At 38.1% G+C, this 25,839-nt stretch overlaps 1 protein-coding gene across 1 annotated transcript in view; it reads left to right on the top strand.

Moving 5' to 3' along the window:
* ATRN (attractin) overlaps window positions 1-25,839 on the top strand; it is a 170,146-nt gene that overhangs the window by 24,803 nt on the left and 119,504 nt on the right. Inside the window, exon 2 of the mRNA XM_002747312.6 lies at window positions 22,756-22,839. Within this exon, the coding sequence (XP_002747358.2) occupies window positions 22,756-22,839 (84 nt within the window). The remainder of the gene's footprint in view (window positions 1-22,755; window positions 22,840-25,839) is intronic.

Genomic DNA, 25,839 nt, shown 5'->3' on the forward strand with positions numbered 1-25,839 from the left:
ACAGCAATAATCAAACCACATAAGTTACCATGGGGAAGGCATTAATCAGCTCAGCACAGAAAACTTGGGGCACAGGTTCCCAGAGCTCCAAGGGACATTTGAACTGAGATTTGAAAGGTTAGTTAGGAGAAAAAAAGTTATTCTAGACAGAGAAGTCAGGCTGTGGTAAGCCATGAAGACAATGCAGGTGAATTGAAGAAGAATTACATAGTGAATATTGCCACAATATGGTCTGCTCAGTTTTGGGAGCAGTGACTAGTGATGGAGCAGGAGAGGTAAGTTGGGGTTGTATTGCCATAGACCTTGCATGTTGTGCGCATGCAAAGATTTCCAGGCAGGTTTTAACATGATCAGATGGCCCTTTAAACATTATAAAGAAGATGACAGGTGGCTCTGCCAAGAACTGTCCATACTGGGGAGCTGGGCTGAGCCACAGTGAGAGACTGTTGCAGGCTGGTTGTGGTGGCTCATGCCTATAATCCCAGCACTTTGGGATTTCGAGGTGGGTGGATCATGAGGTCAGGAAGTGGAGACCATCCTGGTCAACATGGTAAAATTCTGCCTGTACTAAAAATACAAAAATTAGCTGGGTGTGGTGGTGTGTGCTGGTAATCTCAGCTACTAGGGAGGCTGAGGCAGGAGAATTGCTTGAACCAGGGAGTCGGAGGCTGCAGTGAGCCAAGATTGCACCACAGCACTCCAGCCTGGTGACAGTGCAAGACTCCATCACAAAAAAAAAAAAAAAAAAAAAAGAGAGAGAGAGACTGTTGCAGTAGACTAGACTAGGAGGAGGCAGGGGGATTGAAGAGGGAAAAAGATGAGATTGGTTTGTAGGCTGAATAAATGGAGGTGAAGGTGAGAAAGTCAATTTTTGGAAGGTAGGGTAGATGACAGAGTTGTTTAAAGGAAACAAAAGAAAGGGACTTAATGACTTAAATTTTTGATGCAGGGAATATAAGTCTGAAACATGGGTCTAGACTTGAACTGGAAATACAGCTTGGGCAGTTAGCAGCATAGAGGTGGTAGATGGAAGCCATGGATGCAGATGGGATTACCTGTAGGAGTATCATGGAGACTATGATCCAGCCTAGACAATGCCAGGGACAGCCCAAGATTTGAGCAAAGGACTTGTCCACTGCTTTTATTGAGTCTTTCAAGGTTGATGATTTATTATTATTTAAAAATACGAGGATACCATATTATTATATGGTAGTTTGACTTTTAATTATCGTTGTGGATGGGTATAGTAGAAAGTCCTAAATATTAAAACATATAGCATTCACTTGCAATGTTATATCATTTATAATGGTTGTAGCTTTATTATTATTTTTAATAATTAGGACAAATGCTTAATGTTTTATATTTTAGATCACTGGTATGAGTAAATATTCATGATGAATCTTTGTATTTCTTTTGAATTTAAGAAATTAAATCAAAATTTTCTGATTAGAGATGAAACTTTGGAATGCAGAAATCTTTTTAGTATTGGTGCCAAAAATTTAAGCCACTTACTTTAACACTTAGAAATTACAAGATTATGTATGGAAAGTTTGTTCTTGATTTGGTGTATTAGAATCATTTGTGGAGCTTTTAAAAATACCAATGCAGTGCTGGGTTCCACCCAAGAGGGGTTTGTGTTAGGGCCACATCATCTGGTTTTTTAAAGCTCTGTGGGTGTTTTGATGTTAAACTGAGAACCCTGTATCAGGGATTTGGGTAGGGGCTTTGTTAGCTTATTTTGTGTCTTGCTTACATAGTTAACTTTTTTGTTTAAAACTCTAACAGCAAAGGCCAAAATACCAGCACATTAGTTGATTTGGTCATCACAGTGAGACCATTTGAATTTTTGTGTGAATTTAAATTATAAAATAAAATAAAATTCAATAGCAGTTTAGTCTAAGCTTGTATCATTAGAGGACTGGTTAAATAAAGTATGACATGTTCACAGAGCAGAGTACTAGGTAGCTCTAAAGGGGAAGGAGGAATAGGTGTATACTGCTGTGGGGGATAATGTATTGTTAAATGCAACAAAACAAAACAAAACCCATTGTAGCAGAACAATGGTATTGTATGCTATCATTTTTTAAAGAAAGGGGACCTATAAATCTATAAATATATATTGTTGTGCATATATATAAACACATCAATGGAGTGATAAATCAGAAACTAATAAAAATGATTAAGGAGAGAGAGGGAATGGGGTGGATGAAACAGGGCTGGAGGCTGGACTTCTGGATGTACTTGATTTTGTGGATTATACTTAGAACCATGCCAATGCTTCACCATATTATAAAATAAAAATAAAGTGAGAGAAAAAGACAGTCTTTACAAATCAAGTGCAAAATGAAATAAGTGAACCTAAATGTTTATTAAGTTTGAGGCTGAAGCACATGGTATTTAAGATGAATTTGAAATATAGTAATTTGATGATATATTTCTGGAGGGATATATCCTCAAGGACAAAGAACTGCAAAGATGTAAACTGTTTTTAGTAATCATATAGCTGGTATTATTGGTATTGTTCTGGAAGTGTGTGGTGAGGTAAAACAAGTGGAATATTATATTGGATTGGGGCCCTGGTTTTGTGTGGAAAAGAGATATGAAGGTAGAAACAGAAAAGTTGTTGAGTAGGAATCTTGGGATTATAAATTTGAGTTGAAGATGTCAGTGTGAACTCACGGTATTTTTTCTATTTTGAAAATGTATTTTTTGCTTTTCTTTACTGGAAAATCCCAGAAACCAACCTAGGTAGCATTGAGCACTTCTAATGCCAGACTCTGTTCTGTAAATACTAATTCCCACTACAAGGAACTTAGGGTACCTTAGAAAAATGGCTTATTTCATGTTGGGGTCAAGAATGCTATAAGATGATCCTAGAACATCTTTTTATATCACAAAACAGGTTATTAGGTAGATTTTCATTTCTATTAGTGGTAGAATAGCCTTTTCTAAGCCAATGCTCCAACGGAGAACAACTAGAGAAGCTGGGAAATATTGTTTTAAAAATCTGCTTGAATGCTTTGGAGAGTGAGCAAGGCAAAGAAAGGACTAGAGAGACCAAAATTTTGGAGAGAAGGTAAACTCAGGGATGAGGGCCAACTTTTGGCATAGCTTTTCCCTTCCGGTGATTGGTCAATTTGAGATGTGCAGCTAAGAGATTGAGCACAAAGTGATGGCAGAGAGACTGAGATTCTAAGTAGAGTTTTGGTGGTCATGCAGCATCTGGGGACACAGTTGGATTTCAGGGGCTGCAAAGAAAGAAGGGGCATTGGAAAATACCTCAGGCTTTTAGTTGGGAACCCTGAAGGATGGGCTACACCCTGTACTTAAGGGTGAACTCAAAATAGATCAGCTCTTACAAAGGCTGAAGCCCAGCTTTCACATTGCCTCAATCCCTGATTGGATTAAAGAGCCTGCTTCTAGCTTTATTGCTTGCTAGAAGCAATTGTAAATCTGTGGAGTAAGACAGCATTAAGCATTGCCTTAAGTTAGTATTATAATTACTACGTATAATATTTTATATTATAATATGTAATAAATATTTACGTATTTATAAAACTTAGCCTGGCATTCAATAAAAAATAAGATGTGAAAATTTAAAAATTGAAAAGAGAGAAAACAGATAATTGAAACAGACTCATAGGGAGGCTTTCATTACAAATCAGATGATATAGACTCTTTTTTCCCTGCTTTTCCTTGCTAAGTACAACTCTAAATCTTGGAATTGGCATAAAAGACACCCAAAGAAGAATTCTTGAAGTTTATAAGAAGAAAGTGAACTGATTTGGGATCACAGGACTGGAAGAACAACATAGTCATACAGCATGTTGCGTCTTCCCATCTATTACAAGGCCACCTAGACGTGGTGTTTCCTGACCCTCTGACCTAGCAACAGGATGCAGGCTAGGTAGGTAGGCTCATTTCTCCCCTGAATCAAATGGAAGTCCCCCCTAAAAGCATCTGGCAAGCCTGACAGCATTGGCAAAGGGGATCAATTAGGAGCTCTAGTCCTAATCCTAACCCTATTCCCATGTACATAAGTGGTGAGAGGAAGCACATTCCTTTCTTGCCTGTCCTGAGATGTCATCCCTTTTCCACTGAGGCAGGTTGGCAGAACCGGTAAGAGAGACCCAGCTATAGCAAACAATCCAGTTTGGGAAGACTCTTCTTCCCTCTGGATTTGAGATTTTCCTTTTCAGCTTGAAGACACCAGGGTGGGTACTACCTGCAAAAAGGACACAGCCACAACAGATGGCCTGGTCTGAGGAAAGTGGTCCATTACAGAAGACCTTTTTGTCTCTGTGGGTTCAAAGGTTGCCTCTTTTACTTCAGCAATACTGGGGAAGTTAGGAGTAACCTAGGGACTACCACACCCTCTTTGACTAAGAGGCACCTGGCAGCCTGGCCTGGGGAAACTTCTTTATCCTCTCAGGCAGTGCCAGCAGGGACCAGTGGGAGCTCATTGGCACTAGATAAACAAAGCAGGCTAAATAATACTGCAGAGGCTCTGAAAATTAATCTGCCGTTGGAATAATAGCCTAGGAGAGTAGACCAAGATAACTGTGCTAAAACTAAGTAGGGTGGCTACTTGTCAAAATAAAAGATTTAATAGAAGCCTATATTAGAGACTTTTAACATAATAGGCAAAATGTTCATGATATAATTAATCACTTGTCACACCATCAACAAAGGAAACCGCAACTTGAATCAGAAAAGACAATCAGCAGACATTAATGTAAGACAAATCGATGTTGGAATTTTCTGACAAGAATTTTAAAGCATTCATCATAAAAATGCTTCAAAATCAATTAAAAATTATCCTGAAAAAAATATAAAAATCTCAGCAAAAAGCCATGTAAAATTAATTGAAACTAAATAAATGAAATAAAAAAAGCACTAAAGTGGAAATTTTAGGACTGAAAAACAACAGGAAAGAAAACCCACCTACTGGACAGGCTCATTAGAGTGGCAATGACAGAATCAGTAAACTTGAGGAAGGAAGTGTAGAATTTACTTAACAGGAAGAAAGCAAACTGCAAAAAAAAAGAAAAGAAAATGACTTGTAGTTCAATAACAAAAGACTTAACATTCACGTAATTGGATTTCCAGAGGAAGGAAAGTGAGTAGGACTAAAAGAGTGTTTGAAAGAAATAATAGTGGAAATCTTACCACATTTGGCAAAAGAAACAAGCCTAAGGACCCTAGAAGCTATGCAAACTCTATGTAGGATAAACCCAGTGAAACACCAAGGCCTATTATAATTAGACTCTTGAAACCTAAAGGCAAGAGAGAGTCTTAAAAGCACTCAGAGAGAAATGATGCATTACCTATAGGGAACACCAATTCAAATGGCAGTAGATTTCTCATCTGAAAACATGGAGGCTATCTAAAATGTTTTCAGTACCTATAGGGAACACCAGTTCAAATGACAGTAGATTTCTGTCATGAAAACACAGAGAAGGACATGACATGATATTTTTCAAGTGCTGAAATCAAAGGACTGTCAGTTATGAATTCTGTATCTGGTGAAATTGTGCCTCAGGAACTAGAGGAAAATAGAAACATTCTCAGATAATGGATACCTAAAGAATTTGTTGCTAGCAGAACAACCCTTGAAAATTGGCTAAAGAAAGTTCTCTAAGCAGAAAGGAAATGATAGTAGAAGGAATCTTGGAGCCTTAGGAAGGAAGAGGGAACAATGGAAAGACAGAAATATGGGTACATAAAATAATAGACTGTCCCAGGCTGGGCATGGTGGCTCATACCTGTAATCCCAGCACTTTGGGGCTGCTGAGGCAGGTGGATCACCTGAGGTCAGGAGTTTGAGACCAGCCTGACGAACATGGTGAAACCTCATCTCTACTAAATACAAAAAAAAAGAAAAAATTAGTTGGGTGTGGTGTCATATACCTGTAATCCCAGCTTCTTGGGAGGCTGAGGCAGAAGAATCACTTGAAGCTGGGAGGAGGCATGCAGTGAGCCAAGATTGCACCATTGCACTCCAGCTGGGCAACGAGTGAAACTCTGTCTTAAAAAGAAAAAATCGTAATAATAGACTGTCCTTTTCCTCTCAAGTCTCATAAGTCCTGTTGGATGATAGAATCAAACATATAAAACCATCTGATACTAAAGATGATGACATTTAAATCAAGATAAAGGACTTAAATGGAAGTGAGGTTTCCACGCTTCGTTCAAAGTAGCAAAATGTTGTTACTAATAAGCAGATTATTATAAGTCACATGTTCATATTGTAAATAATTGGAGTAATCACTTAAAAGCTATACAAAAAGATAAAGTCAAAAACAATATAAACAAATCCAACTGAAATCCCTGATGGTTAATTTTAGGTATCAACTTGACTGGGTTAAGGAGGACCTAGGTAGCTGGTAAAGTATTCTTTCTGTGTGTGTCTGTGAGGATGTTTCCAGAAGAGGTTGGCACCTGAATCAGTGAACTGAGTGAAGAAGATTACACCTGCCTACTATGGGTGGCCACCATCCAGTTGGTTTAGGGTGTAGATAGAACAAAAAGGCAAATCTCAATTCTCTTCTGGAGCTGGAAAACATGTCTTCTCCTTTCCTTGGACATCAGAACTCTAGGCTCTCTGGCCCTCAGACTTCAGGTCTAGCACAAGCAGGCTCCCAGGTTCTTGGGCCTTTGGCCTCAGACTGAGTTGTACCACCAGTTCCCTTGGTTCTCAGGCTTTGGACTTGTCCTGCACTGTCCCTGCCTCTCCAGCTTGCAGATAGCCTATCATGGGACTTCTCAGCTCCTGTAATTGTGTGAGCCAGTTTGCCTAATAAATCCTCCCTCATGTATCCAGTTTGTTCTGTTTCTCTGGAGAACCCTAATGTAGGACTCTAAAAAATGTTCAAGTGACTTATAGGAAGGCAAGAAGAGAAGAACAAAAGAATAAGAACTTAAGCCTGAGTGTATTAATAATTACCTTAAATGTAAATGGTCTAAATAAACCAATCAAAAGACAGAGACTGACAGAGTGGATGAAGAAACGTGACCCAACTATATACTGCTTATAGGAAAGTTACTTCAAATTGAATAATGTAGGTAAATAGAAAAGGATGGAAAAATTATACCATGCAAATATTGATTTAATAAAAATCAGAAATGGCTCTATTAATATTTGATAAATTAGGCTTCAGAGCAAAGATAATTACCAGAGACAAAGAAGGGCATAATGATAAAATGCTATGTTAAGGGTTACCAGGGCATAGAGATAGGAGGTATGCTGATTATAAAAGGGCAATATGAAGAATCCTTATATGGTGTTGGAACTGTTCAGTGTCTTGACTGTGGAGGTAGATCCCTGAATCTATCAGGTGACAGAAGTGTATAGACTTGACACACTCACACATACACACACACTGGCACACACACAAATGAGTACAAGTAAAACAGTAGAAACTGGAATGTGATCGACTTATCAATGTCAATATTCTGGTTGTGATACTATACTGTAGTTTTAAAAAACGTTGGCATTCGGGGAAACTCGTCAAAGTGTACAAGGAATCTCTCTATATTTCTTCTTACTACATGTTAATCTACTGTTATCTCAATTAAAATTTCAGTTATTTAAAAAATGGAGTTAAGAAGACATTAAAAGTAAATGTGCTGCCCCTGTGTGGTGGCTCATGCCTGTAGTCTCAGCACTTTGGGAGGCCAAGGCAAGTGGATCACCTGAGGTCAGGAGTTCGATACCAGCCTGGCCAACATGGTGAAACCCCGTCTCTATTAAAAATAGAAAAATTAGCTGGGCGTGGTGGTAGCTACCTATATTCCCAGCTAATTAGGAGGCCAAGACAGGAGAATAGTTTGTAACACTAGTTTGAATCCGGGAGGTGGAGGTTGCAGTGAGCCGAGATGGCACCACTGCACTCCAGCCTGGGTGACAAAGTGAGACTACGTATCAAAAAAAAGAGTAAATGCACTGTGGAGTTCTGTGTTGGATTTTGGGACAGACCAAAAAAGGCCATTAGCAGAAACACACACACACACACACACACGCACACACACACACACACACACACACACACAGGAGTCAGTTTTTAAAATGATCAAAAATGCACTTTAAATGATTAATATCTTTAAGAATTAACAAATTCCATAATTTTAGTAGAGAATTAGTATAAAAAGAATCACTGGAAACTGGTTTGATTTTAAGAGCCTTAGATGAAAAGAGAATTAAGATAAGTAAGGTATGTTAGGGAAAAATACCTGTATAGAAGCACAAAGACAAAGGAATGAAAAATATTAGGTTGGTGCAAAAGTAATTGTGGTTTTTTTTAACGACAAAACCACAATTACTTTTGCACCAACCTAATATTTAAACATTGGCATTCAAAAATGGCAAAAACTACAGTTACTTTTGCACATACCAAAAGGAATGTGAAGGATGTGGGACACAGTTGTAATTAGAACTCCAGAAGGAGAGAAAAAGAGTGGAGCAGAAGCAACACTCAAGGAGATAATGTTCTAGAATGTTCACAGAGTGATAATATGCTTAAAGCCGCCAATTCAGGAAATGCAGCAAACACCAAGCAGGGTAAGGAAAGAAAAGTAGATTCAGCATTTTTGCTAACAACCAAAGACAAAGTTTAAAATCTTAAAGCAACCAGTGGATTGAGACACATTTTTACAGGAGCAAGAACAAGACTGGCATGATGCTTCAGACCTGTAATCCCAGTACTTTCGGAGGCTGAGGTGGGATGATTGTTTGAGCCCAGGATTTTGAGACCAGCCTGGGTAACATAGTGAGACCCTGTCTCTGTTTAAAAAATTTATTTTCTTATTTAAAAAAAAAAAAGGACAATACTGAAAGCTACCTTCTTAGTATAAACAATGGAAACCAAAACAATGGAATGACATTTTTAGTGCTGAAGAGAAAATAAATGCCAACATAGAATTGTATGCTAAGAGTTGACAGACTTTCTTTATTAAAGGGCCAGGTAGTTCATATATTAGACTCTTGAGCCATGTAAGCTCTCTGCCACAACTATTCTGCCATTGTTGCGTGAAAGCAGTCATAAACAGTCCTAAGCGAATGGGCATGGCTGTGTTCCAGTAAAACCTTACTTACAGAAACAGTCTGTTAGTCCACAGGCTATAGCTCCCTACCCTTCTATATCCAGTAGAAAATATACTTCAAAAATGAAGAACTAAAGATATTTTCAGATGAACAAAAACAGAGGGGATTAATCATCAGCAGCCTTACAGTAAAGGGAGTTCCATAAGCAGAGGAGAATGATTACAGAAGGAAATATAGAGATTGTAACAGGAATGAGGAGCAGTGGAAAGAATAAAGTGTGGGTAAACTTAATTGAATATTAATTGTAAGCAATAATAATATCCTGTGGGATTTAGAATATAAAATTAAAATACATACCAGAATAAAATACCTAGGAATACAACTTACAAGGGATGTGTAGAACCTCTTCAAGGAGAACTATAAACCACTGCTCAAGGAAATAAGAGAGGACATGAACAAATGGAAAACATTCCATGCTCATGGGTAGGAAGAATCAATATCATGAAAATGGCCATACTACCCAAAGTAATTTATAGATTCAGTGCTGTCCCCATCAAGCTACCAATGACTTTTTTCACAGAATTAGAAAAAAAATGACTTTAAATTTCATATGGAACCAAAAAAGAGCCCATATAGCTAAGATAATCCTAAACAAAAAGAACAAAGCTGGAGGCATCATACTACCTGACTTCAAACTATACAAGGCTACAGTTACCAAAACAGCATGGTACTGGTACAGATATATAGACCAATGGAACAGCACAGAGGCCTCAGAAATAATGCCACACAACTACAACCATCTGATCTTTGACAAAACCGACAAAAACAAGCAATGGGGAAAGGATTCCCTATTTAATAAATGGTGTTGGAAAAACTGGCTAGCCATATGCAGAAAACTGAAACTGGACCCTCTTCCTTATACAAAAATTAACTCAAGATGGATTGAAGACTTGAATGTAAAACCAAAACCATAAAAACCCTAGAAGAAAACCTAGGCAGTATCATTCAGGACATAGACATGGGCAAAGATTTCATGACTAAAACACCAAAAGCAATGGCAACAAAAGCCAAAGTTGATAAATGGGATTTAATTGAAATAAAGAGCTTCTGCACACCAAAAAAAAAAAAAAAAAAAAAAAATACTGTCACCAGAGTGAACAGGCAACCTACAAAATGGAGGAAAAGTTTTGCAATCTGTCCATCTGACAAAGGGCTAATATCCAGGATTTACAAAGAACTTAAGAGAAAACAAACAACCCCATCAAAAAGTGGGCAAAGGATATGAACAGACACTTCACAGAAGAAGACATTTATGTGGCCAACAAACATATGAAAAAAAGCTCATCATCACTGGTCATTAGAGAAATGCAAATCAAAACCACAATGAGATACCATCTCATTCCAGTTAGATTGGTGATCATTAAAAAGTCAGGAAACAAAAGATGCTGGAGAGGATGTGGAGAAATAGGAACTGCTTTTACACTGTTGGCAGGAGTATAAATTAGTTCAACCATTGTGGGGAGATAGTGTGGCGATTCTTCAAGGATCTAGAACCAGAAATAACATTTGACCCAGCAATCCTATTACTGGGTATATAACTAAAGGATTATAAATCATTCTACTATAAAGACACATGCACATGTATATTTATTGTGGCACTATTCACAATTGCAAAGACTTGGAACCAACCCAAATGCCCTTCATTGATAGACTAGATAAAGAAAATGTGGCACATATATACCATGGAATACTATGCACCCATAAAAAGGATGAGTTAATGTCCTTTGCAAGGGCATGGATGAATCTGGAAACCATAATTCTTAAGAAACTAACACAGGAACAGAAAACCAACTACTGCATATTCTCACTCATAAGTGGAAGTTGAACAATGAGAACACATAGACCCAGGGAGGGGAACATCAGACACTGGGGCCTGTCAGGGAATGGGGGGCTAGGCGAGGGATAGCGTTAGGAGAAATACCTAATGTAGATGAAGGGTTGATAGGTGCAGCAAATCACCATGGCAGATGTATACCTATGTAACAAACCTGCACGTTCTGCACATGTATCCCAGAACTTAAAGTATTTTAAAAAAAAGCCAGGCCAGGCATGGTCGCTCACACCTGTAATCCCAGCACTTTGGGAGGCTGAGGCCGGTGAATCACAAGGTCAGGAGTTCAAGACCAGCCTGGCCAGGATGGTGAAACCCTGTCTCTACTAAAAATACAAAAATTAGCCAGGCATGGTGGCGGACTCCTGTAATCCCAGCTACTCGGGAGGCAGAGAATTACTTGAACAGACCAGGAGGCGGAGGTTGCAGTGAGCCAAGATTGTGCCACTGTACTCCAGCCTGGGCTCAGAGCAAGACTCCATCTCAAAAAAAAAAAAGGAAAAAGAAAAAAGCCAGCCAGTCACTTTATCAATCCATGTAACTGACTACATTAACAGAATAAAGAAGAGAAGTTATGTGATCATTTAAATGATGTGGAAAAAGCATCTGACAAAATGTTAACAGGCATACATGATAAGGCTCAGTAAACCAGTAGTAGAAGAAGGAAGGTTTTTTAATTTTTTTGGTAAGACAGAGGATCTTGCTCCATCACACAGGCTGGAGTACAGTGGCGTGATCATGGTTTACTGCAGCCTCGAACTCCTAAGCTCAAGAAATTCCCATACCTCAGCTTCCTGAGTAGCTAGGAGTACAGCCACATACCACCACACCCGGCTCATTAGAAAGTTTTTTTTTTTTCTTTTTGTAGAGACAGACCAGCCTGGGCAACAGGCTGGTCTAAACTCCTGGCCTCAAGATCTTCCTGCTTTGCCCTTTCAAAGCGCTGGGATTACAGGCATGAGCCACCATGCCTTACCTAGAAGGGAGCATCTTCAATCTGATAAAAAACATCTACAAAAAATTCTACAGCTAACATCATACTTAATGGTGAAAAATTTGAACTCTTTCTTTTCACCATTGAGAGCAAGGCAAGGATGCCCACTCTCATGACTTCTGTTAAACATTATGTAGAGGCCCTAGCAAGTGCAATAAGGGAAGAAAAATAAAGTCATACAGATTGGGAGGAGAAAAGAAGTAAAACTCTTTGTAGATGACATGATTTGTATGAGACCTCAGCAGAGTGTTACAACAACAACAAAAAGATTACATGTTCAAAAGGAGAATAATGAGTATAAAAAACACCTGCTAGAAGCATTAAACCTGTTTGGCAAGGTTGCAGGGTACAAGGTAGTCTGTAATCAGTTGTATATCTGTTATTAGCAAGAAATAGTTGGAAAATAAAATCAAAGCACCATCATTCAAATAGCATTTAAAAAACCTAAAATACTTAGGGATAAATCTGACAAAAGATACGCTGTCTTGTACACTGAAAACTATAAAACATTGTTGAGAGATACTAACGTCCTATATAAATGGGGGATATACCATATTTATGGATTGGAAGGATGTTTATTCTCCCCAAATTTATCTGTAAATTAGATGTAATCCCAGTCAAAATCCCTGGTAATTTTTGGGAAACTGATTCTAAAATGTATATGGAATTGCCAAGAGCCTAGATTACCAAATTAACCTAAATAACCTTGAATAAGAAGAACAGATTTAGTGGTTGCTTACACCTGTAATCCCAGTACTTTGGAGGCTGAGGTGGGTGGATCACGAATTGCACTACTTTAAGACTTTCTGGTTTTGAGACAGGGTCTTGCTCTGTCACCCAGGCTGGAGTGTGGTAGTGCAGTCTTGGCTCACTGCAGCCTCTACCTCCTGGGTTCAAGTGATCCTCGTGCCTCAGCCTCCTGAGTAGCTGGGATTACAGGTACATGCCACCATGCCTGGCTGATTTTTGTATTTTTAGTAGAGGTGGGCTTCCACTGTGTTGGCCAGGCTGGTCTCGAACTCCTGACCTCAAGTGATCTGCCTGCCTCGGCCTCCTGTAGTGCTGGTATTCCAGGTGTGAGCCACCGCGCCCAGCCAAGACTTTCTGTAAAACTAGAGCAATCAAGATGCTATGGTATTATAAAGATAGACATAGATATTGATAGAAGAGAATAGAGAGACCAGAAAGAGACCTACACATTCATGATTATTTGATTTCTTTTTCTTTTCTCTTTCCCCTTCCTTCTTCCTCCCTTCTTTCCTTCCTTCTTTCCTTCTGTCTTTCCTTCCTTCTCTCCTTCCTGCCTTCCTGCCTTCCTTCCTGAAAGAAGTGAATATTGACTCTTGGCTTATACCACACACAAAAACTAGTACAGACTGAACTAAAGACTTAAACATAAAACCTGAAGCTATAGAACTTTTAGACAAAAAGTGAGAGAAAATCTTTCCATCCTTGGCATAGGCAGGTTTTTTTAAAGCATCAATCATAAAGGAGAAAAATTAAAACCTCTCTTCTTCAAAAGACATTGTTAGGAAACAAAAAGATAAGCCATAGACTAGCAGAAAATATTTTCAAAACATATATCTGATAAAGGGCTTGTAACCAGAATATAGGAAGAATCCTTATAACTCAATAATAGAAACAAAAAACCCACATAAAAATTGGTAGAAGTACAGGAAAATAATAAAATACCCAGGAATACAGCTAACTGGGAGGTGAAAGATCTCTGCAACTAGAATTACAAAACACTGCTGAATGAAAACAGAGACAACAGAAACAAATGCAAAAACATTCATGCTCATGGATAGGAAGAATCAATATTGTTAACATGTACGTACTGCCCAAAGCAGTTTACAGATTCAGTGCTGTTTGTATCAAACTACCAATGACATTTTTCACAGAATTAGAAAAAAAAAAAACTGTTCTAAAATTCATTTGGAATCAAAAAGCCCAAATAGTCAAAGCAGTCCTAAGCAAAAAGAACAAAGCTGGAGACATCACACAACCCAGCTTCATACTATATTACAAGGCTACAGTAACTACAATGGCATGGTGCTGGTATAAAAACAGACACATAGACCGAGGGAACAGATTAGAGAACTGAGAAATAAACCCATACAACTACAACCATCTGATCTTCAACAAAGTTAACAAAACAAGGAATGGGGAAATTACTTCCTATTCAATAAATCGTGCTGGGCTAGTTAGCTAGCTATATGAAGAAGATTGAAGCTGGACCTCTACCTTTTATCATATAAAAAAAATGAGCTCAAGGTATATTAACAAATGTAAAACCTAAAACTATGAAAACCCCAGAAGAAAACTTAGGAAATACCATTCTGGACATCGGCCCTGGCAAACACTTCATAATAGAGACTCCAAAAGCAATTATAAGAAAAACAGAAATCGAAAAATGAGACCTAATTAGAGCTTCTGCACAGCAACAGAAACAACAACAAAAAAATTATCAACAGAGTAAACACACAACCTACAGAGTGGCAGAAAATATTTGCAAACTATGCATCTAACAAAGGTCTAATATCCAGACTCTATAAGGAACTTAAGCATATCAAGAAGCAAAAACCTAGACAACTTCATTAAAAAATGGGCCAAAGACATGAACAGATACTTCTGAAAAGAAGACACATGTGACCAACAAGCATATGAAACAATGCTCAGTATCACTAATCATTAGGGAAATGCAAATGAAAACCATGGTGAGATACTATCTCATACCACTCAGATTGGCTACTATTAAAAAGTCAAAAATAACAGATGCTGGCAAGGTTGTGGAGAAAAGGGAACACTTTACACTGCTGGTGGGAGTGTAAATTAGTTTAACAGTCTGGGAGTTTCAGCAGTGCAGAAAGCAGTCTGGAGGTTTCTCAGATAACCTAAAATAAAACTTCATTCAACCTAGCAGTCCCATTACTGGGTATATACCCAAAGGAATATAAATTTTTCTACAATAAAGACACATGCATGTGTATTTTCGTTGTTGGGCTGTTTACTATAGCAGTGACATGGAATCAGCCTGGATGCCCCATCAATAGTGAACTGAAGAAAATATGGTACACGGATGGTGGCTCGTGCCTGTAATCCCAGCACTTTGGGAGGCTGAGGCGGGTGGATCACCTGAAGTCAAGAGTTTGAGACCAGCCTGGCTAACAGGGTGAAACTCTCTCCCTAATAAAAATACAAAAGTTAACTGGCAGTGGTGGCGGGTGCCTATAATCCCAGCCACTTGGGAGGCTGAGGCAGGACAATCGCTTGAACCTGGGGTCCAGAGGTTGCTGTGAGCCGAGATTGCGCCACTGCACTCCAGCCTGGGCGGCAGAGTGAAACTCCGATTAAAAAAAAAAAGAAAATGTGGTACATGTATACCATGGAATACTACCACCTATAAAAATGAAGGCAGTCATGTCCTTTGCAGCAATCTGGATGCAGCTGGAGGCAGGTTAACCTAAGTGAATTAATGCAGGAACAGAAAACACCAAATACTGCATACTCTCACTTACAAGTGGGAGCTAACCATTGCGTACACATGGGCACAAAGAAAGGGAACAAGAGACCCGGGATCTGCTTGAGAGTGGAGGATATGAGGAGAGTGAGGATTGAAAAATTACCTTTCAGGTATTTTGCTGATTACTTGGGTGATTAAATTATCTGTACATCAAACCCCTGCAAAACCTGCACATATTCCCCTGGAAGCTAAAATAAAAGTTGGAAAGAAAAAAAAAGGGTAAACATAAGAACAAACCCATCACAAAATAATATGTGTAAATTAACAGTAAACACCAGAAATAAATCTTTTTTATTTTATTCTTTTGGGACAGTTTCTCCCTCTGTCGTCCAAGCTCACTGCATCCTCTGCTTCCTGGGCTCAAATGATCCTTCCACCTTAGCCTCCCAAGTAGTTGGGACTACAGGGATGTACCACAACACTCAGCTGAGTTTTTTTGTATTTTTTTGTAGCGACAGGGTTTCACTATGTTGCTTAGGCTGATCTCGAACTCCTGGGCTTAAATGATCCACCTGCCTTGGCCTCCTAAAATGCTAAGATTATAGACATGAGCCACCGTGCCCAGCCTCTGAAAATCTTTAAATATAAAAAAAATACAAATTTAAATCATAATGAGATAGAATAACATATATTCACTGGAATAACCAATAAAAGGCCTGATTATACCAAATGTGGGAACTGATGTGGAATAAGTAGAACTCATATCTTGAAGATGTGGTTGTGAGATGGAATAGCCACTGAGGAAACAGTTTGGCAGCTTTTTAAAAATTTAAGTGCATATCTATAATTTGATCCAGTGATTTCATTTTGTATATTTATTACATGTCTTAGCTTCATTTATAAGACCCTGTAATTACATAATCCAAGTGTCCACCAATAAACAAGTTGTGTATTTTCGTACAAGCGAATACTACTCAGCAGTGTGAAGGAGCAAACTATTGATACAATACTTAGAAAAGTCGTGTTGCTCAAAAGAAGCAAGACACAAAATTGTCTCTGATTCCATTAAACCAGATTCTGTAAAACTGATCCATATTGGGAAAGATAAGATCAATGTTTGAGGTAGAGGTTGGGAGGGATTACCTGAAGAGGGATATAAGAGAGCTTTTGGGGGTGAGGGAACTGTTTTATATCCTGTTTGAGGAGATTATATGTTGTGTATACATTTGTCAAAACTTGTCAAATTGTACACTTAAGTAAGCTGCATTTTATTATATGTAAATTTTCACTAAGGTTGATTAAAAGCTTGGTTAGAAGGAATCAAATCGGTATAGCAGTCATTAAACTAAATGCAAGTAGATTATATTGTACCGGTAAAATACTGTTAGATTCGTTTAAGAAACAAAACCTTACCAAGTCTTGTTTAGAAGAAACAAAGTGTTGAAAACTTGATAAGTAAAGCTGAAAATAGAAGAGTTGAATAAAGATCTGAGATACAAGAAAATAACCAAAAGATTAGTAATTATAACAATATTAGACAAGGTGAAATTTAAATATCAAACTAGGTAAGTGGATTGTTACCATTGTAAAAGGCAGATTTTATGAAAATCGAATTGCCGTAATTTTGTATGGCTCAAAAGCTTAACAGATAAAAATAATGTGAGTAGTATGGTAGAGCAGTCATGGTATGGGATTTTAACATATTTTATTGGAGACAGAGTTTTGTTCTCTTGCCCAGGCTAGAGTAAAGTGGCATGATCTTGGCTCACTGCAACCTCTGCCCCACCGGGTTCAAGCTATTCTTCTGCCTTAGCCTCCTGAGTAGCTGGGATTATAGGAGCTTGCCACCATGCCTGGCTATTTTTTTTTTTTTTTTTTTAAGTAGAGACGAGGTTTTGACTTGCTGGCCAGGGTGGTCTTGAACTCCTGACCTTGTGATCCACTTGCCTCGGCCTCCCAAAGTGCTAGGATTACAGGTGTGAGCCACTGCGCCCAGCCAGGATTTCAATATGTTTAGATCTAGTAGATGACAATATGAATATAAGTAATTGAATAGTACATTCAATAAACTTAATTATATATGTTTAGAAATAGTGTTTTAAATTCCTGCAATAGATCTTTTTTTAATGTCCAAGGAACTGTGGTCAGTTTATTAATGTCCAAGGTACTTGACCCTAAAGAAAATCTTAACAGATGAGAAAAGTTGAGATTTTATAGACTGCATTATCTGGTAATAATACAAGTAAAGTAGAAGGAGGTAACTATGAGATGATGCCTCTGAAACCTGCCTTCTGGTCCCCTGTTCCCTGTTCTCCCTGTATTTGTTTCCACTGCAGAATTACCTCAGTATTCTTGAACTGAGAAATTGGTAGTGGTAGAATATATTATTCTTTATATTTCTAGCCTTGCATTATCGAAATGCCCTTCAGTTTGATGCCTTTGTGTGACTTTTGGTGAACCAGGTTTTTTCTAGTGTACAGGTGGTGCCCATGCCCACACCTAGATTATCAACAATACTGTAAAACTTGACCTGAAATTTTAGGTTGATATTCCTGGCCTTTCTCTCTCAACTTCCTTTAAGCTTTCAGCAATTGCTTGTTGGCCATTTATTAGAACACAGGATATTTTGAATTAAAAACTCACATAATTTATGTAATCCTAGCACTTTGGGAGGCTGAGGCGGGGGAATCACGAGGTCAAGAGATCAAGACCATCCTGGCCAACGTAGTGAAACCCCATCTCTACTAAAATACAAAAATTAGCTGGGTGTGGTGGTGTGCACCTGTAGTCCCAGCTAAGTGGGAGGCTGAGGCAGGAGAATTGCTGGATCCCAGGAGGCGGAGGTTGCAGTGAGCCGAGATGGCACCACTGTACTCCAGCCTCTTGCCTGGTGACAGAGCGAGACTCAAAAAATAAAGTAAAATAAAATAAAATAAAAACTCATATAATTTAAAAGAAACAGGAACACCTAATGCTGAGAGGATGGAGAGAATAGCATATTCTCATACATTGCTGGTGCAAATGTGAATTGTTACAGCCTTTTGGAAAATAATTTGGCAGCTTGGTTAACAATTAAAATTCAGATTCCATTTGGCCTAGCATACCTCCTCCTAAGATTTCTTTTCTTAGAAATAAAACCACAAGTAAGGCCATATGTATAGGGATATTTATTGCAGCAATGTGCATATTGTCAACCAACTGACGACAAAATGAACATTAGTAGGGAAAGGCAGGAAAAACGATAAGTCCGTAAGTGGGATATTATGCTACATAAAGAAAAAATAATTAGACTAATACCTGATTAGTTTGAGAAATTTCCCAAGGTTTTGTTGAGTGAGCAAAGAGAGATGCAGAAAAGTATATAATAATTTGTATAACCAAAAAATGATTTAAGAGAATTCTGTCTATATCATAGGCTCATGAGTATGAAGAAAAGTATTTAAGAATGCCTGCTAGGTGATTAAATGTTTACTTTGGTCAAGGGTGGGTCAGAGTAACTAGGGAGGTAGGTTAAATGCACCTAGGGAGGTAGGTTAAAAAAAATAAAAGGAGAATTGTTTTTTATTAAAAACAAAATTTGTCATCACATCTATGCATTATCTATAAAATTATATAAATATGTATGTTTAAAGATACTAAGTAAACATTTAAAATAAAACTAACCTATTTCCCAGCCTGGGCAACATAGCAAGACCCCATCTCTAAAAAAAAAAAAATTAATTAAAATAAATTAGCTAGGCATAATGGTGTGTGCCTATAGTTCGAGCTACCCCAGAGGCTGAGGTAGGAGGATCACCTGAGCCCAGGAGTTTGAGGCTGCAGTGAGCCAATGAGCTTGCCACTGCACTCCAACCTGGATGTCAGAGTGAGATTCTGTCTGAAACAAACAAACAAACAAGTATTTCTTTTCTGAAAATGATGCTGATTTACAAACCTAAGTCTTCATGTAAAGTCCACTGAAACTCTTAGGAGCAGAAGAAGCCTAGTGGAGAGCCATAAAAACTTTTGTGTTAGACTCTAAAACAAAGAATCAAGGAAGTGTGTACATATACACATGCAATTAAACAAGCAGTGGGAAATTTACCTAAGAAACTAGAAGGCTAGAGTAAGGTGGTTTTTGTGGGTGATTGATACTGTTTTTCAGGGACTTTACATTCCTTTGATTTACTATTCTTGGTGTTGCCTTTGTGTTCAGGCATAACACAGGCTTTGTGTTCAGGCTGTAGTACTTCCAGCTATAAAATCCAACCATAGCAAAGTCCAGAGAGAGAAGGGTGATCTCTTCTTAGAGGTTTATCATAGGCTGTTTTTTAAAAAGCATTTGCTAAGACTGAGTTTGGGTTACAAGTTGATTATAATATTGTAGAGGAAGATGTTATTGGAAGCAGAAGCAGAATTAGAAGAAGTTGAGCTCCAATACAGGCCTGATGAAGGGGAACTCTAGGGCAGGATTGCTTATTTGAGTTGTCCCACGTTGGATTGAAATGCCTGGGCCTTTATTCTCTTTATGGTATGGGCTGCCATTGGCAGGGCATGACCTGTGGCAAGTCAGCTCCTGAAGGAATTGGTGTTCTGCTGACCATGTTCCCTGCTGCTACTGCTTGCACAAGTTCTTCCTTGAAGAGGAGATCTAGGTGGCATGTCTCCCTGTCCACACACTGTCTTAAGAATAAGAAAATATTTCCTGGAAGTCATCCATCAGATGTGCCCTCACATCTAAGTATTAGATTACATGCTGTATCAGAGAGTCATGGTTACGCATCGTGGTCTTTTTCTACTTCTTTAGTAAAGAGAATTCTGATGTTTTGGTGAGTACATGGTCATCTGGGATAATGGCTACATTTTTCAGCCTCCCTCTACCTGTAGACATGTCAGTAACTTCTGGCTAATTGAATGTAAGTTGAATTTTCATGTTTGACCTAACAGGGAGAGAGAGGGTGTACCCCTTGTTTTCTTTTCCTTCTTCCTGTTGAGTAGAATTTGGGTATAATAGCTGGAGCTTGAGCCGCTATCTTGGATTATGAGGTAGAAGCCACATGTCGGGGATGACTGAGCAATAGTATAGAGCAGCATTAGGTCCCTGATGATCATGGAAATGCCTTACATGCTCTGGATTGCTTACCTTTGGGTTTTGTTATTTTGGTGGTTAACCCATTACTGTTTAGGTTTTTCTGTCAGTTGTATTAGAGCCTCATCATATATATACACACACACATATATATATATATATATATACACACACACATATATATATATACACACACACACACACGATATATATTTACATAAATATATATATATTTTAAAATAGAGATGAGGGTGTTGCTATGCTGGCCAGGTTGATCTTGAACTCCTGGCCTCAAGCAGTCCTCCTGTCTCAGCCACCCAAACTGCTGTGATTACAGGCATGAGCCACCACACCTGTCTCACAGTTAATTTTAATTAATAAACATTTCTATTTTTGTTTTCCCCGCTCCGCCCAACTCCAATTGATACACATTTCTAATCAGACAGTGGCAAGGGGCATAGGAAAATATGATTGGCTTAGACTAACATTTTGGGGTGGAATGGATTTTGGGGAGTAAGACATGGATACATCTCTTATCAGGCAAGTACAGCAGAGGGAGAGAAAGGCAAGAAAATCAAAAGGTTTGCAGGATATGATTCTTGTGATGGACTATGGAGTCTTAACTAGGTAAGTGAGAAAGTGAAATGTGCGGATGCTAGGTGGTGAACAGTGAAGAAATGAATAGTTCAGTCGATCGGTGGTCCCCATGGGGCCGACGACTCATTGGAAAGGGGGAAATAGTCTAAATGAACTGGAGAGATGAGACAGTAGTCAGCGGTTAGGGTGCTTTGTTTTTGTGGTAATGTTGTTACTGATAATAACAGGAACCAGAGAAGGGGTGGCTAAATAGGTGTGGAGGAAGGATTATTAATGGTGCAGTTAAGAATGGAAAGGCTGGGTTTGGATGGAACATCTTTGATGTTGATGCAGATGAGTAGAAGACAGTGAACAATTCGCTAATATCTTCAATGCGTTAGAGGGAGAAGCTGGGAGATGACTCAGAAAGTAAGAGAGACAGATCCAGAAGCGAGCATGTGTTCAGAGAGGCTGGTGTTGTTGATGAAAAAGGGAAGAAGAATGACCTGGAAACAGCCATGAGGAAGGAAATAGCATCCTTCTTAAATAAAACAATTTTGTACAGCAGCAGATACTTGCAGATTACAATGGCTCATGCCTGCAATCCCAGCATTTTGGGAGGCCAAGACAGGAGGATTGCTTGAGGCCAGAAGTTCAAGCCTAGGTAACACTGTGAGACTCTGTCTCTACAAAAAATAAAAAAAACAAAACAAAACCCATAAATTTAAGAAATTTATGGCTGGTTGTGAAGGCTCAAGCCTGTAATTCTAGTGTTTTGGGAAGCTGAGGTGGGAGCATCTCTTGAGGCCAGGAACTCGAGACCAGCCTGGACAGCATAGTGATACCCCATCTTTTCCAAAAGAAAAAAAGATGACATAAAATACAAAGAAGAAAAGTAAACTGAGAAGATATATTTATAGCATGTTTAACATAGATGTGGGAGGTATCTTTAATATAAAAAGAGCTCCTAAACATTAATTTGAAAAAGATGACTTAGTAGCAAAGTAAGAAAAGAATATGGTATCTTAATTCACAAAGGAGGAAGTAGCACAGATGGTTAAAATATATGAGAAGATCTTCAAACATCAGGGTTAGTGTTATAGCATTTGAAACATTAGTGGGATATCAGGATATTCCTATTATATTGTCAAGACCTAAAAGTATTAGTAAACTTCACTCTTGGCACAAGTATGGGAAGCTCATGGAGGGGGTGGTAGATAACACTTCAGAAGCAGCAATGAGATAGCCATGATGGGTTTGTACTCTGTTGTGGCTTCATATGCTTGCTTGCCCGCACGGTTATGCTGTCCTCATCATTACAGTTTTAACTGCACTTGACTTATAACCATTTGATCTTATTTTTTAAAAACAAATTTATATTTATAAATAAGTTCTTGTGGCCATTTTCATCAAAAGTGTGATTTTCCCTTCTCAGCTAGAAAGATTTAGGTATGTTTTGTTCATTCCTGTTGGTTTTAATATTTTTCTATCTTCTTTTTGTATATGTGTGATAAGTTCATTTCATCTAAATTTATGCAAACTGAATATAACTATCTAGTCATTTTCCACTGGTTATAGTCTGGGTTAATGTACCCATTATGTTTAATTTGTATTGTATTAAGAATTAAGAAATATTAATATATGAAAATATATAACATATATAAAGATATATGGAATTGATATTGTAGACCTAAGTTTTCTTTTTTAATTTAAATTACAGACTAACTGGATCTTCTGGGTTTGTAACAGATGGACCTGGAAATTATAAATATAAAACGAAGTGCACATGGCTCATTGAAGGACAGTAAGTAGTAATAGCTGACTTAATTTTTGTTTTTTAGATTAGAGGTCAGTGTGACATTACTTTTCCTACAAGTCAAATTAATAATCTGTAACATAAAGTACTTAAAACATTTATTTGATATTTTTTCATTTGACAAGTGAATTTTATTTTCTTAGTCTTCATTAATTTAAAAGTTTAACGTTGATTTAATGCTGTAAATGAATTGAACACACCAGAAATTTGTGTATTTCCAACTGTAATAGTTTAGAAATGGTTACATATTTTTAATGGTTTGCTTAAAGCATTAGAAAATTAAAATATTGTGTTACTTTTCTAACTATTTTTATTGTGGATAAGAAAATTGTAATAACTGTTACTGCCTAAGTGATCCCTTCTCTGGACCCACTGTCCCTCTAGCTGTTCTCTTTTTTTCTCCTTGTCTTTATGGCAGACTTTTAAAGCCGTATTTCTCAATTTTTTTTTGGTCTCAGGACCTCTTTACACTCTTAAACTGTGAGGATTCCAAATAAGTTTATTTATTTATTTTTTCTGAAATGGAGTCTCACTTTGTGACCCAGGCTGAAGTGCAGTGGCGTGATCTAGGCTCACTGCAACCTCTGCCTCTTGGGTTCAAGCAATCCTCCTGCCTCAGTCTCCAGAGTAGTTGGAATTACAGGCATGTGCCGCCATGCCCAGCTAACTTTTGTGTTTTGTAGTAGAGACAGAGTTTAACCATGTTGGACAGGCTGGTCTTGAACTTCTGAACTCGAGTGATTCGCCTGCCTCAGCTTCCCAAAGTGCTGGAATTGCAGGCTTGAGCCACTGTCCAGCCCCAAATAAGTTTATGTTTAACTATCTCTATTCACCATATTGGAACTTACAACCATGAACTATTATTTATTTCTTTAAAAGCAACAATTATAAGCCCACTACATGTTAGTAAAAATGATATATGAATGAAAAAAACCCTATATTAGAAAAATTGTAGTGGAAAGAACGGCATTGTTTTACATTTTCGCAAATATCTTTAATGTCTAGCTTAATAAAAAACAGCTGCATTATCATATCTTCTGCATTTACTTTGTTGCAGTATGTTATTGTGGTTGAAGTGTGTCAGGAAAATGAGGCCTCACTTGAATATGAAGTAGGAAAAAAGGGATTTTAATAGTACAGTGTTTTAAAATAATTCTGTATAGTCTTCTTTGATACCATACCAAAACTTGACAAATAGTAATTTCTTTTTTTTTTTAAGAATTGTTGATATCAAACTTTCCCAAAACAAAGTAGTTATTTCTTAAAAGTAAATTGTAGTGTGGAATCTGAAACTGTGTGAAGGAACTTTTGGTACTTGTTAAATTAAAATCCATTGGTTTTCTTGCACTGAATGGATTTTTTGCCCATCCATGATTTGGTAACATGATATATAGGGCATTTGGAAAAGAACAGTTCATTGAATTATGCCGATCTTTCATATGTTGATATGTTGATATATTTGTTCCATTACATAGTATTTTAAAAATCACATTGGTTAACATCAAAAAGTCTCCTCTGCTTGAAAGCTTGTATTTTATCTTTGTCAGTGAATTCTGTCAGTTGTTTTCTTTGAAGTAACAGGCTTGCTTTGCTCATTTTTAAGAAAATGTCTGCCAGGTATCCAACTCTGAATAACAATGGTTTGTTGATTGTTCTTTTAAGTAAACATGGTAAATGATGTTCTGAGAAAAAAGTAGCTAGTTCAGCTTGCAGCTTAAACAATTGCAAAAGCGGTTTTCGTTGAGAAGATCACTGTGCTTCTATTAGGAAAGAGAAGTGTTTTATACTTGCTTTCCATCTTGTCACATAGAATATTAAAGAGATGTCTACAAATTGGTCAGGATTTAATAAAATTAGCAGTTTTTAACTGCTTAATCAAGATATACTCAAGTGAAACTGGCAGTTTTTCTCTTTTTGTAAGTGGTTGGTGGTGAAGAATAGCAGTGATCACTAGCACCATTTGCTGCTGCTGTCTTAATTTGTTCTAAGATGCCCACAGTTTCACTCACCATTGCTTCTTGCACCGTTAGTAAATGCCAGCATAGCGATAAAAGACATGATATCTTAGTTTTACTGCGAAGATAGTTTTGACCTCCTGAGACCCCCCCCATAAGGCTCTCAGGGCCTGTAGCATTTTGTGGACCTCATTTTGAGAACTGCTGCTCTAAGGAACTCTGCTCTGTCCTGTCAGTTCACTGCCACTTAACACCCCCCTCCACTGTTTTTCTGAATGTGCTCTCAGTGGTTGTTCTTCCTCAGTGTCAGCGAAAAACTAAGCAAAAAACATTCATTCCTCCTTTTCCTTATTCCCCACATTTAGCCTGTCGGTAAGTTCTGTCAGTTTTCCCTCCAGAGCGTCTCCCCAATCCATCACCAGACCCCTTTTCACCTCCATCTCTACAACTGGGAGACCCACCATCCTTTCCTCCTGGGCCACGTAGTAGCCTTGAAATTGGACTCCCGATTTCTGCTTTTGCCCCTTGCCCCACCTCTCACTTCTCATCTTTTATGATTTTCTCTGTTTGCTGTGTTTCAGGCATGCCGATTTTCTCCATGTTGCTTGGGCACATCAACCTCTTTCTCCCTTAAGACCGTGCTGTTCCCTCCATCTGAAATGTTTTTCCTGGGGCTTTTCACATGGCTTGTTTCTTGTCGTTCTCTTATGTCCAAAGCTTACCGGGCTATCTCTCTACTACTTTTTGTGCTGCCGCATCACCTTCTTTTAATTTCTTCACAGTACTCATCACTATCTGAGTTTACTTGTTGATGTACTTTCTTAGTTATTAACCTAGAGATATTAGCTAAGTATGAGGTAGAGGAAAGGTCTAAACTGGAGAAATAGAGTTAGGCATGAGCAGAATATAATAACGTTGTTATTCTCAGAGCTTTCTGAATGGAGTGTTGGGCTGAAGCCAGGCTAGAGAGTAAAGGGGTGAATGACTTAGAGGCACTGGAGAAAGCAAAGTCTTCTGTGAAGTTTTACCTTAC

The sequence above is a fragment of the Callithrix jacchus genome, chromosome 5 (assembly GCF_049354715.1).
Source record: "Callithrix jacchus isolate 240 chromosome 5, calJac240_pri, whole genome shotgun sequence".
NCBI classification, from domain to species: domain Eukaryota; kingdom Metazoa; phylum Chordata; class Mammalia; order Primates; family Cebidae; genus Callithrix; species Callithrix jacchus.